The sequence below is a fragment of the Strigops habroptila genome, chromosome 5 (assembly GCF_004027225.2).
Source record: "Strigops habroptila isolate Jane chromosome 5, bStrHab1.2.pri, whole genome shotgun sequence".
NCBI lineage: Eukaryota > Metazoa > Chordata > Aves > Psittaciformes > Psittacidae > Strigops > Strigops habroptila.
Window position 1 is genome coordinate 50873670 of NC_044281.2, and position 14339 is coordinate 50888008.

Consider the following 14339-nt stretch of genomic DNA (forward strand, 5'->3'; position numbering starts at 1 on the left):
ATAGAAATAGAGATGGAAATTTCTGCATTAAAAAAGTGGAATGGGGAAAGTGTGAGGATGAATGGCAGAAATAGTCAAATCTTGTGCTTTAGTCCATCATCTAATTGCTGTTTGGGTTAGAAAATGGCCTCCCATTTACGCTAGTACACATTTAGATCTTTACATTTTCATTTATTTTTATTCATTTGCTTTGTAGTGTTTTGTCCAGTTGTGTTCTAAAAGTGAAGTAGAATTTTATTACTTCTGATAGGAGATTAATTATGGCATAAGTCTTATTTTCTTTCAGCTTTTTGCAATTGTTAGCTTCTTATATGATGGAAGTTAACATCTTGCTGTCCCGTGGTGTACTGTCCATTTCAGAAAGCTGTAGCTCATCTGTAGCTGTGTTATTCTGAGTGTGCTCTTGAATCAGAGAATGAGACAAACCCTGCTGGATCAGCCTGGGATTGGGAAGGCTGAGTGAGCAGACCTGTGTTAAAGTATTATGCTCTCTCCCAGGTGTAGTCCCAGAGGAGTAAAGAGAACTGCAGGAAAACCTTGCCATTCAGGAAGACTGAAGAAGAATAGCTTTCCTCCATCCAACAAGACTGGAGAAGAAATAGCTCCAGCAAGCTATTACTGCTACCTGCCATGGATGGCAGGACCAAAGACCTCAAGGGGTTGCAATCTAAGTTACCAGTTAATAAATTGGTAAACTTGTAGGAAAAACTTGTTAAAATTTAGACATTTCCAGCTTTGTGTTGTCATGGCAGTACACAGAAGTATAATGTATCTTTAAAAAACTGGGGTGTGAGGTGAAGTTTTGCTGCGAAAACTAAGCTGACAGTGTACCTGGATTCCACAGCATGTCTGGGTAGAGCCCCAGTACAGTCACTAGAACTTTATTCAGCTACATTCTCTGTGATTACATGCATTTCAGCCTACCTAGCTATACCTTTATTGTCTTTGTGAAGTAATTCAGCAACTTCTCTTGCATTTACATCTTTCCAGCACGTACAGAAGTGACTTGCTCAGGCAGCAGATAGTCAAGTTCTTCCAGCTGAGCTCATGACAGACATTATTACCTGAGGCTGGTTGCTGTCCACCTTATTGCCTCCAGTACCTCTGCAGTGAATATTTATTCATCTGCTTCAGTTCAGACTCAATAAGGCTTCATTTAACTGTGATATATATTTCACTATTGTATTATTTTTTTTTAAGTCAATCTCCCAGTTGATTTGTTAATATTCAAGAGCTATCTATTTCCTCTGTCCCATCTGAAGTGCTGGCATGTGGATATCAGCAGTTTTGTTAATGAGGCATGACCCTGTGCACTTGCATGATAGGGAAGAAATCTGCAATTTTACAAATGAATATTGGCTGTTGAGAAGAGTTGAAGATTTTCATACATTTATACTAAAGTAATGGGAACCACTGAAAATTGGCGTAAGTTGAGCATGACTTGGTATGATAGCCATGACAAGATTAGGAAAACAGGAAGGTATGTTGATTATGGATGAAGACTTGAATTTTCAAGACCAATTCAGCGTGCCTGGTCACTTTATTCTGGAGTTGAAGAAGGTACGAGGATAGGTTTTTTGCAAATGCCTGCACTCCCAGTTTGTGCTACTTACCCCTTTCTGCACAAATACACAACATGCAATAAACATAATTAAAATAAATAAAATTCAGATTGTTTTTGATTAGGCTGCTTAATTCATCAATATAAGCATAACAGTCAAGATTTACTGTTTTGGGTTCTATCTTCTCATTCATATAGCTCTATTTAATAATTGAGAAGTCTACCTTCTCAGCAAAGCTAATTTGCTTGTGTCCAGCGGGATGCTACTGTGACTGTGCTGCTTCCATTTCTGTAGTTACTGTGCTGTAAGATCTCCACCTGGGTTTTGGTTAGTTTGTGTTGGGCATAGAACAGAAAGGGAAGTAGAAGACCTGTAGAAGGCAGAAAGTACAGGAATTACCTATGTCTACCACTTTGCGAGTCATTTTGAATAGGGAATCTTCTATATAATGAAATATTGTCTGAAAGAGTCACAGTTGACATTATAAAACTAATGCAAAATAAATGTTTTCTTGAAAGTACTACTAACGAGAGCCTAAACTTTTAGAAAAAAAAAAAACCCAGTGGAAATCGTGCTCAGCTGACTTATCTGACATATTGAAATTTGGTCTGTATCTGTAATATCTTTGTAAATGACTATTTTATTTAATTAGTAAACCCTTAATTAGACAAAGAGTTGTCTAACACCTCCTGTTCATTAAATCAGAAATCATTCTCTATTTTAATTAGCATGACATTTTCTATAATCAATTTAATGAAATGCCATCTGCAGTTCTAATAATGCCGTGTACATCAGGGACTGATGGACATATGTGTTGACAGCAAGGTAGCAACCTTCTCTTATATTTGTATTTTTTAAAAAAAGTAAAATATAAGGAAAAGGAGGACGCTTACTAATGCTGCTGTTCGTGCTGCAAAGCAGAATTTTGTTTAAATAAACAAAAGCTTAGTAAATATTTTTAATGGGAAAAAAAGCATTTACAATCTGTCAGTATTTGAGAAGACTGCCCTGAAGACTCCTTATTCTAGATACTGTGGAGAAGATTTTCAGCATTGCTTGGATGGCTCTCCTCTTTCCTTCACTTTTTGGGTGCTGTTTATGCTCTCAAGACTGATAGATTGCCTTAATATCTGGTGGCTTCTATGCACAAAACTGCCTCAGTACTGCTGCTGCTGTATCCTCAGAAAACTCCTTGGGCCCTGCCCTCAAAAATGAGACCCAGGGCTCATCAGCTGGGCCTTCTTTGGCCAAGCAGAAGGCAGGCTTTGCTAGAAGGATGGGGGGATGCATCTGCTCCTCTTGCTGGGTAGGGAAAAGCCCCAGATTTGGGTCCCTGTTCTGTATTCTTGTGAGACCAGGGAAAACAAAGTGAAACTGAAAGAGGGTAGATTTAGATTAGATATTAGGAAGAAGTTCTTTACGGTGAGGGTGGTGAGGCACTGGAACAGGTTGACCAGAGAAGCTGTGGCTGCCCCATCCCTGGAAGTGTTGGAGGAGAGGTTGGACAGGGCTTTGAGCAACCTGGTCTTGTGGAAGGTGTCTCTGCCCATGGCAGGGGGGTTGGAACTGCATGATCTTTAAGGTCTCTTCCAACCCAAACCGTTCTATGAATCTGTGACTATGAAAGTGGGCAAAAGCCCATGAGGTGTCTGTGATGCTCATTGTTTGTCAGAGAGGGGAGGTTAGGATGTGAATCCTTAAAGAATGTCAGTGCCTAGTACTTCTGGGCTCCTTCAGGCAACTAGCTTAGGCTAAGATTTATAGTGCTATAAACATATTGGCAAGCAATTAGCTGTCTGTGCTCTGTGTGCCTTCTTTATAAATCAGTTTTTTCTTCAAACTACTCAATATCAGTATTAGTAAATTCTAAAACTCTATTAAGCCAGGTCCTAGCAAGTTGAACTTGGCATGTCTCCATTGAAATTGATGGATCCACACAAGTTTAGCAGGAGTTACCATGAAACCTTATTATAAAAAATAATTCAAATCTAGCAAATATTCTACCAAAGTACTTTTGTTTGGCAAACAAAAATTACATTAACAGTACTGTGAATTTAGTTGGAATTAGGTTTTTTTCCTCTCAGAGGTGTACTACTGATTCTGTTACTCCTTGTCACTATTAGCATCTGCAGAGATTATTCAAGTTCATCTTAGTGAACATGGCAATGTAGATTTACAAGCTAGGCAGCTTTTTATAGTAAATTTGGATTGCTGTGATGACTGTTAAAGGCTAGAGGAAAACCACAATGTGTATTCAAACCTTAACATTCACCGCTTAAAAACTCTGTGAATAGACTAGAATAATACTCCAGAAAATAAACGCACTGGTAGAAACACGACTCTAGCATGGCTAAGATGAAGCATACACAGAATATTGGATGCTCAGATTCAGGAACCTTCTTATTCCGGTGGTCTTGGTGAGCCTAACCTGCCTCTTTAAGTTTTCATAAATTCTGAAGGAGCCCATGCAGCGCAGGGTTCCTGTTTTTAGGCTTTATCACCAAATACCACTTGTTCCTGAAGATGTTGGATCTTTCAAAGTCCGACACTGATGACCTTTAAGAGTTGACTTTTATCTCTGTTGGTCTGTGATCTCTTGTATAATATATCACAGATGTAGAGACCTATAGAAATGAAAAAAACATTTCACATCACCTTTGTTCATTCACACGTAGGACATGACTAGCTTTCTCTTTCTCAATAAGTGTGTCAACAGTTTAAGGCACACAGGGAGTCTCTTGGAGATACTCCATTGTAGAAAAAAAATAATTATGTGATAAGTAGCTTGGAGCTTTTGTGTCATGTACAGGTCTGAATATGCAGATACCGCCAATAAAAGAAGAAAACTTCCAAGTACTAAAAGATTGGATCAGTATTGACGTGAAAATGAATATGGCACTGAACTAAAAATCAAGAGATTTAAGTTCCTCAACATGCTGTTGATGGGCTGTGTGATCTTTGGCAAATCACTTCAGATCTTTGGCTATCTTCTTTCTCTAGTGTCTTTTGTGTTGTCTTTTCTAATTCTTTGGAGCAGGAAACTGATGATATGTAATAAAATTTCTAACAGGACAGACTTGTGCATCTGTAAACAAGGAAAAGTTTGGCTTCTGAGGAAATACTCGCCCTACTTAATATTAGTTGTAATCTTGTGAGGTAAGGTGCAATGGCTCTCTGTAAGTAAATCTTGTTTTTCAAGTCGGTGAAAGAACAATTAATGTTTATTTGAGGAGCACTAGTGAAAGAGAGTAAAGAAAACAGTTCAGCAGACTAACGCTGTGCAACTGTTGGTTGAAATAATTATGTGATTTATTTGGCAAAACAGTTGCCAAATCTTGATACACTTCTGAAAGCATTGCTTACAGATAGAGTAATTTTGAGTAAAGATAATAGAGGCTAGCTCTAAACAATACTAAGTTTTTAAGTGTTTGGAATGTGGAAGTTTAGTCACAATTTAGGTTTTCTTTAAAGTATACAGTAACTTGCCCTTTCAATCCAGTCTGTGTAGTTTAAATTACAGGACGAGTTGCTTAATTTCAGTGACTTGTGAAATCAGAGTATATATTCATCAAATAAACCACCACCATTCAGTGTCCTGATTTCAGAAAGCTAGATCGTTAAAGGCCGTGTAGACCGTGGGTCAAATTCTTGCACTAGCACAATCTAGGACTTGATTTTCAGGATGGTGGTTAGTCTGCTTTTTCCTCCAAGTAATACATAAGTTTCCATTCGAATTTAAAAGGCTTGGGTTTTTTTCCGATAATGTGAACATTTATGTGAAGCAAGTTGGAACAGTGAGTGCTGAAAATGAATTCTATAGCATTTAGGATGTGGCAGAGTATTGTCAATTCAGTAAATGAGGGTAAATTCAATAAATGAGGGTAAAGAAATTATTGCAGAATTGATGGGGGTGAAGCTGCTTGTCAAGTAAAAAAAAGTTTTGCATTGATTTTTTTGCATTTTGTGATAGTTTGCCTGTACTTTGACATTCCCTGGAAGAATAGATCTCAGGCCAGGCAGAGTATAGAGCTGCATCTCCTGCCGACAACAAATACCCTGATCTTGAGCAGAACCTTTACCAGATTTGAACTTAAACCAGGAACAATAGCCTCAGTAAAACTATTTATATGAAATACTGCTTTCGCTTTAAAAACATCTGAGATTATGATGATACCATATTTGCATATTTGCATCACTGAGGGCTATGTTTATGGTATTGATGTATGTCCAAACTATTATTTAAATTGTATGGATCAATCATTTCAGCAGAAAATGTGTTCCATGTTCTTTGCCTATAGATAGAGCACATAATGAAAAGATTTACTTTTGAAAACATACAATGGCATAAGCATTTGGACATCTAGCCTCACACTGATAAAATAAATTATTGTTGCTTCTGCAGTTAGTGTAATTCTGTAAGAAGATTAATATGTTGCTGACTCAGGTGAAATGACTATTCTGCAATAATTAACAGAAGAATTTTGTTTTTAGAGTGCTTTCATTTAATATTTTATTTAACCTTGCATTCTTTGTGAAAGCCACATAAATTGCAGAGAACCTGTTCAGCAGCAGGTTTGGTCTACAGAGCTGTATGTCTGCTAGGCAGCCTCTCTCACAATCAGCTTTAGAAATAAGCTCAGAATCAGAGGTGGAATAAATTCTTCCCAAAGACAGTTATCTATAATAAAAACTGAGCCTACCATACCTTTTTCTGTATATTATCAGAGTGACTGATGAATCACCAAGTATAGTATCTTATACAGAAAAACCTCAAGTTTGTCTTCTAAAAACCTAATGAGTTTAATTGAACTAAATGCTGCAGTTCTGGTGGAAAACCTTCCGTATGCAATACAGAGAACAAGAAAAATCTTTATGATAGTCATTGTTGAAACCCCCGCACAAATCAAGCAAATCATTTTGGTAAGCCAAACCAGAACCATCTCAGCAGGTAAACACCTGCTGCAGGGTTAGGCAAGCAAGAGGAGAAAGAGTGGTAATCCATTTCATCTGCCTGGGAAAAATTTCTCTTCTGAGATTTGTGGGATTTGCATGATGTGCCTTAGAGCATCATATCAGCCATCCACCCATGCAGATTCTCTGAATGGGGCTGCAGCACTAACCAACCCCAGTATCCCATCTGCAGCTGAGATCAATATTTGATAGTGTGTAAGAAAGTGGAGTAGAACACACAAACAGGAGAAAAATTATGCATCAGAAATAAAAATAAATATCCCATGCATCAGAAATAAAAATAAATATCCCTTGATCACACAGGCCATCAACTAAAAAAATCCCAAGGTTTGAGATTTTTATAAAAATCGTCTTAGCACACAGCTACAAACATGAGTTATATTGTTCAGACAATCCTGTTGTCCTGTATTTCCAAAGATCTGTTGCAGAAGGGGATGGGAAAAATGAATAAAGGGAATTAAATCCACAGATTCCAGGCGAGAAGAGATTGCAACAGCCATCCAGTCTCAACCCTTTATACTTTTTACCCAACTTCAGACTAAACTATTTCTTGAAATAAAGATCTAAAGCATATCTTTAAGAAAAAATGTCCCAGGGCTGCAGGTTCGATCATCTCCTTTGCTGAGCTCTTCCACAAATCCCAGAGTCCATAATTGTTGTCAACTTTTCCCTAGCTATATATATATATGACTTAGATGTCTTTGAACTTTCTCTTTGTTAACCTGAATAATTTTAGCCATTTCAGCCTTGCATTTATATGTTTGTTTTCTGATCTAGATTTACACTGGCAGTTTTTTAGCATTCCTCTTTACACATTTCCTATTCCTGCAGTGTGCATTTCAGGAACTGGACATTTTACAAGTGTCAATCTCACCAGTGGTGTGAGCAGAGACAAGATCACCCTAGGACATTTACTTGTGATCCACTTATGCTGAAGAATTGCATCAACTCTTTTTGCCTTGATATTGCATTGAGAACAAGTAGTACAGCATTTATCTGTATAAGCCCATAAGCTTTTTTCATAACTGCTCTTCAATTCCAGTCTCCCACCTACAACAATGACCGTTTAACCAGGTGAGACAGATCTCTTGGGAGGAGTACCTTGTCTTCCTCTTTATTTTTCTTAGTGATACTATTTTTAATCCTCCTAATGTGTTTCCCTGTTAACTCCGTTTAATGTAATCTTGCAAATCACAATGTCATAAAATAAATCAAATGCCACAAAGAAAACCCAATACACAGTTTCAGCATGGTTGCTTTTATCAAACATAACCCTGTCAAACTTTGTTTAACAAGACCTGTGTTCCGTAAAATGCTATCAGATATTAATTGTATTGCTGGCCAGTATTTTGTAGGAAGAATCCTGGATTTATTGTGCCACTATTTTATTTGGGACTGATGTCAGGGTAACTTATATACAGATGTTTGGTTGTCTGTCCTCACCTTTCAGTAACAGAGAATAAATTTATCAGTCATCCAGTGGTCTGGAGTTTCCAAAGTTTTCAGAAATTTGAGAACTATTTCAAATAGGAATTTTTCAATTAGTTGTTTTAAAAACTGTTTTGTCTGCATCATCCAGGGCTGGTGACTTGATAGCACATGTTCTTTACAGAGGCTTCCTCATGTTCTCCTTTGCTTAAGACAGAATGCTTTCTACTTTAGTGAGGTCCTTAGGTAGACTAGATGGCTCTACAGTGCTGCAGTTTGTGCCCAGCCAAGAGGTTTTAACGCAATACTACTCTTTGTTTAAAATTAAACGAGAATTTCTTTGAAGTAGGAACTCTACTCCTCTGAATGGTTGTGTGAAGTGTCAGAGATCCCTGAACTTCTCTGTGGTGAAGACACCAAGATAATAAACAAAATAAATCAGTTGTGTAAATGGACAGCATTTACACACAAAGGACTAGGTATTATTTTCTTCTGTAAACTTTTTGACTCTTGGTAACAAGAATTTCAAAACAAATGTACGTTTATGGCTCTTTACTTACTTTTGATCCATCAGTGAAAAAATCATCATTGTGTTGTATGACCATCAACTATCACATTTTCCAGCCTAATAAGCTATTGATTGGAATGAGACTTTCATAGTAATTAATATGATTACTTTTGAAGACTATTCATGCTCAATGCATACATGGTATTTTGATATGATTTTTTATCTGAGAATCTCCACGTCTTTTGCAAACATTCATTTAATTTATGCACTTCAGAAGTTAACTACTGAGTCCAATATAGAGATGAAAACCCAAGTTCAGTGAGACGTATAATTACTGGACAGTAAAGCCTGCCTTTTGAAGAGGACTGACTCAGTTTTCTGGTCTGATAATCTGAATAAATTTTTTTCTAACTTTAGAAAAAAGGCTTTAATTTATGTCATTCATAGTATTTCATATTCCAAATGCCATTTCACTCTGTGTGTATGACTTGCAGGAAGAGCCCTAGGACTGTGTATTTTACTCATGGTCCTGTTAGCAATTTTAAGGGAAAGTTCTTTATTTGGGTGAAATGTTCTTGGTAGGCTTAGTTAATGAGCCATGATGCTATAAATCCTGTTGGCCAAATGTATATGGCATGTAGAAAAGCAGATAACTGAGAAGGAGTTACATTCTAATACTGTTGTTTGGATTTGGGTGGCATATTAGTTTCACATATGGACAAAAAAATCTGTTGTTCAGAGCACTGTCCAAGCAGGAGGATTGAACATGGCTGGTTGTTGACAGGAGCTCAATGTCTCTGAGTTGTATGTGCTGTTTTTCACATTATGGTTTACTCGTAACTGGGGACAGCTCTTTGGCCAGACCACCTTATTTTTTCTATAGTATTGCTTCGCTCCCTGGTACAACATCATTGAAGATTTTCAGTGTTAGGATACCTAAAAGAATACATGAAAAAACCCTACAAGAAGTCGCAAAAACTTTGATGTTCTGTAGTAGCCAGTAACCTGAAAACAAAATAACTTTCTACAAAGTGTTACTTCTTTTTTTCAAAATGAGTATTTGAAATCTTTTTCTTTATAAGAAGTTGCTATTCCACACTTCACCATCTAATTTTCTTCCTAAACTAAAGCTCTGATACTGTCCTAACTCATCAATCCCACCCCACTTCTCAGCCATGATTCTAAAATAGCTTACTAAGCTCTTCAAATGAGGCTTCATTAATTTTACAGAACATACCAGAGGACATTCAGTAGTGCTGTAGATGTAGAGTTTCTGTGGAGTCCAATAAAATACAGCTACATTTTTCTAAAAAAGCGAAGGGCATTTTTTATTATAGCATAACCTTTTTCTCTATTCATGTTTACTTCCTACTTCATAAAATTCAGGGATCTGTAATGAATTTCTCAGATATTACTAAATATTACTAAGATTAGTAAAATTCTTTTGTGTTTCATTTATGCTTAATTTAGAACTTTCCTTATGCCTTTTACAATCTATAACAAAGTAGTTTCATTTGATTAAACATCAATTACATGGGTTTAAAATAACAAAAAAGAGTCAGCACTCAATCTATTCAATCTCATATCAGAAATAGTAGGAAATTTGGAACCAATTTTTTTGATTTTTAAATCAAGGCTTGTGTAATTCTTGTCTATTTCTTGGTAATTTTGCAGTTAATAATACTAACAGATAGAAAGCCTTTTTAATAGGAGCCACAAACAGTTTTGTAATTTATTTTTTTTTCCTTAGTTCAGGTGGATTCAATACTTTTCTTATAGAAGCTTACAAATAAAGTAAGTGGTAGAAGGAAAAAATTATGTCAGTTCATCCCACAGCGTTCTAAATGTTCTACACATGGTCCTAGCTTTAACCCTTCTTTGATAACGTTCAGTTTATGTGACAATCTGGTATTCTGTGGCCCAGCACTAATCACACAGGACATGGGCTGTCTTAAGATATAGTACATGTCTTTGTCATACCAGTTACCAGAGATACAGAACAGTACAGAAGTTTTGTTAAGAGTCACGTCGATATGTGAATATGATGTCCAGGAAAAGGTTTTTTCCACAATGTAACTTTAGTATAGGGTGCTTTTCATAGTGAATATGGGTGGATCTTAAAGTGTCAGATTGACAGTGAGAGCAGTTTTACATTCAAGATGTTGCTTTGTTCACAGCAATCCCATTGGATATGTTTTTGCCACATAAAATGTTTCCATTTGAATCAAATAATATTTTTGAGTGAGGTGAAAATGCTGTAGAGTGTAAACTGCTATTTTTGAAGCTCATCAGGCAAATCAAGAAAACTAGGTATTGTGAGTGCAATTCTCTCCATCTTGTTTGTGTATTGTAATAAAGATATTCTGATGACTTTAATATGCTGGTTTTCTCTACAGATGTATTAAACACTGAATTTGCTAATTGTTAATGCCTTTGTTGTTGCAGATACAGCAGTGGTGTATAAAAATAGGAATGGACATGTCGTTGAACTGAATGTGGAAACAAATACGACTACATTACTATTGGAAAATACAACTTTTGTAAGTAACATATATTATTTACTGATTTCTTAGTGGAAGTCTGCTAACGTTTTTTCCTGCAGTAGGAGTGGGAGGGTATATTTAAAGGTTAAAGAAAGTATAACCTAGACTAGATTATATTTAAATAGAAAGTATAATACTTTCCTCTGTCAGTGCACAATTTCTGGCTGAAGTAATTTGTTATTTTGTTCAACCTGTGTGTAAATAACCAAGAATTTGGAGGATACGTTGTTGGCTGTAATCCATGCTTTGCTCAGGCCATTTAAAGAATCATGCCTGGTGTGTGTGCTGGTGAATCTACCTGATGTCTATTATAATAAAACTTTTCATAAAATGGAGGAATGCTACTCAAAACGTCGAGAGCTTTTCATTATTATAAAAGGGGAAAAGTGTTCAAAAATCATGTGAAGATTTTCCCTTAAGGAATTAAATATGCAAAGAAAAATGTTTTTTCTAGTCATGTTAATCTCTGGTTTACTTGTTCCTCTGCTTTAATGGCAAGCTAGATGACTGGGGACTATTTCTTGTGACCAGTAAATAATGTATACCTGAGTGATTTGCATGTGTTTCTGACTAGCTGTAATTGCTGTGAAATGCTTTAATGCCTTAGTCTAAATTTTCTTTTGCTTTGCTTAATGCAGTTATTCTCAGTGATACTACTTATATCCTACCCTGTAATTCTTGTTTATCAGGTTTTTGCAGCGTAAACACATGGCTTATCAATCTTTGCTCATAAATTCGCTGTACAGACCACTGGCTGTTATTGTTAATCCCTTTATTTTTAATTTAGTAAAATCTTTTGCACCTGCAGACCCAAAAGGATGACTGATTTTCATCAGTGGTCTTTGGCAAAGGCTGATTTTATTCCTGGTCTGGTCCTGGCCTTTGCTGGTACAGATTCCTCCTTTCAAAGCATAAACCCCTGGTGACCTTTTCTTCTAACTCCTCAAACTAGAAAGAGGAGAGTAGAAGTTCAGGGGAAAGAACTTGATGCTGACTTCCTAGGTCAGTGTAAAGATGAAGGAGAAGGGAGGAGAGAATTGTAATTTAATGGTCTGTGTGTGAGGCTCCCTTTCTGTAAGCTGCACCCTTCCATATCCTGGGATGTGCCTCAGGGTACTTCTTAACCCCAAAAAGGCTGGCAGACACAATTAAAAGTGGGTCAAAAGGTGAATTTCTGTAAAGTACAAACCACAAAATATTGCAAAAGCATTTTCCCTGTTATCTCTGTGTGTGTGTGAGCACTTGCCTGGCTAAGTAGAGAATAAACTGCGTCAAGTTTATATATTGTCTTTAGTGTATAACTTGAATGCAAGCAGCTGCTTGGACATCCCTGGCTATAAAACTTGATTGTAATAATAAGACTTGACTTTCCTCACAGATTTAATTCATACACTTTTGGATGCAAGTTTTTGGCTCATAATGTCAAGTGCAATGCCAGCACGACAAGCTATTCAGGCCATTATGCTGAACCAGTCTTGCCAACTAATGATGGATCAGTATGGACAGGCTGCTTCACACTGTGAGCATCGCCTCTTTTCACAAAGTTGCTCTACTCTGTGCTTTTTATGGAACTGATTTATCCTAAAGTCATGCAGGCTGAGAGACTTATAGACACTAGATATCTACTCTTAATTATAAATGTGAGAAACTGATGCAAAAAGGGTTAATATTCAAGCAACCATCTGACAATTACATATTGAACAGAGACTAATAAAAACATGCGTTTCTTCCTTCAAAGTTCCTTTCTTAGTCGAAAGCTAAGAATATTAGAGGTGAAATAAAGTGAATTCCAGCAATGATTATTCATATGGAAGTAGAATAAAAAGCTGAACACAGAGCAGAAGATTCAGCAAATTTCTTGATATGTGTTTGGCAGAGAGCAATGGCAAATGTTGCCTTGCTGAGTTGTCTGTTGACAAGGTGGCCAGTGATCCTAATAGATCATAACATTACAGAGGCAGACATTATGGATGAAATCAAAAGCTGTCGCATTCTTCTAATCTCCGCTGTCCCCAAATTCACACTGCTAAATGTAATCTTCCAAAGTTAGACACCTGGATCATTAATCAACATTTTCGCTGCTCAGTGTCACATCTGCTTAATCACTCGTGCATAATTAGAATGGTGCGGGTTTAATGACTCTGCAGAGATGACTTGTATTCATAAAAAATACAGCACAAATCCAACATAGTCAATGGCAATACAAGTTCCCTCATTCCTCCCTATGAAAGGGTTTTAGCTGTGGAAGAGTCACCTTTTGATGGGAGTTATTAGTGTGCTTTCAATCTGTGTTCTCTCTCCTGTTTGCCTCTCTGCTCAAGCAGCCTGCAGAAGTGGCAGGTTTTTCTTAGTAATGTTCATAATTGTCCATTGAAAATTGAACTTCCGTGATAAACTCACTGTGCGAAGGCAAGGGGCTAGTGATTCTTTGTCAGTAATGATTGGGCTGTATATGAACCAGCAGCCCAGAAGAGGTTTTCTGTTTTCCTCATTCCTAATCCCCTGAAGCAGTCTTCCATTGTGCACGGATCACTGGCTCTTTGTTTTGTGCCTTAGAGACTGCCATTTTTGTGCAAAGTACATTTCTTTTATCCTTGTGTCTCTTAGTGTCTAAAAGTCAGATAGCCCTACTGAAGAGCTGCTATGCCTACTATGCATGTGTATCAGCAAAAAAGCAAACTGCATGTATTTTTTTTTTATATATTTACATGTATAAAAGAAAAAAAACCCAAACCTTTAAAAATAGTCATGCATCTGGAAGGAAGAAAGGCTAGTATTTTGTCATTCTAAGATGCCCATTTCTCTTCCATAGGGAAGTATCTATCCACAGTTCCTGAATTAAAGTGCTTTTTTCCAGTTTCATTAGGTTTCATTCAGAAGAAATCACTGCACTTCATTCGTCCTTTTCAAATTGAATCCTTTTCTATAATCAATCTATTAGTAAAACAATCTGGCCTTTATTTAATTAAACTATCAGCAAAACGATATTATGGATAACAAATACAGCAATATAAGTGAAAAGAGTAACTTGTAAAGCACAAAGAATATCTATTAGCATCTCTAGATAGCATAATGTAGAGACATTTTCTAATACGTACTTGTCCTCTCAGTGTATTAATGTAGTGCATCCTGTTTAAGCTGTCTAATAAACAGTTAATAATCTCAGCCAAGGGCATATAAATGTTAACAGCTGGAGGCTGGGCAAGTCTTCTTTTAAATGGAGCCAAAAAAAGCCCTAGACACGAATCACTGTGTGGCATCCTGATAGCTGTGATGCTGCCTCGATATGCAGTTACAATATGTTCTCTATCATCTATCTGAGGTGCC

General features: G+C 36.8%; 1 protein-coding gene across 3 annotated transcripts in view; it reads left to right on the top strand.

Moving 5' to 3' along the window:
• Positions 1 to 14339, top strand: part of DPP10 (dipeptidyl peptidase like 10) — a 557376-nt gene that overhangs the window by 397593 nt on the left and 145444 nt on the right. For all 3 annotated transcript variants that reach the window (XM_030487513.1, XM_030487512.1, XM_030487514.1), the window contains exon 4: positions 10915 to 11009. In XM_030487513.1, the coding sequence (XP_030343373.1) occupies positions 10915 to 11009 (95 nt within the window). The remainder of the gene's footprint in view (positions 1 to 10914; positions 11010 to 14339) is intronic.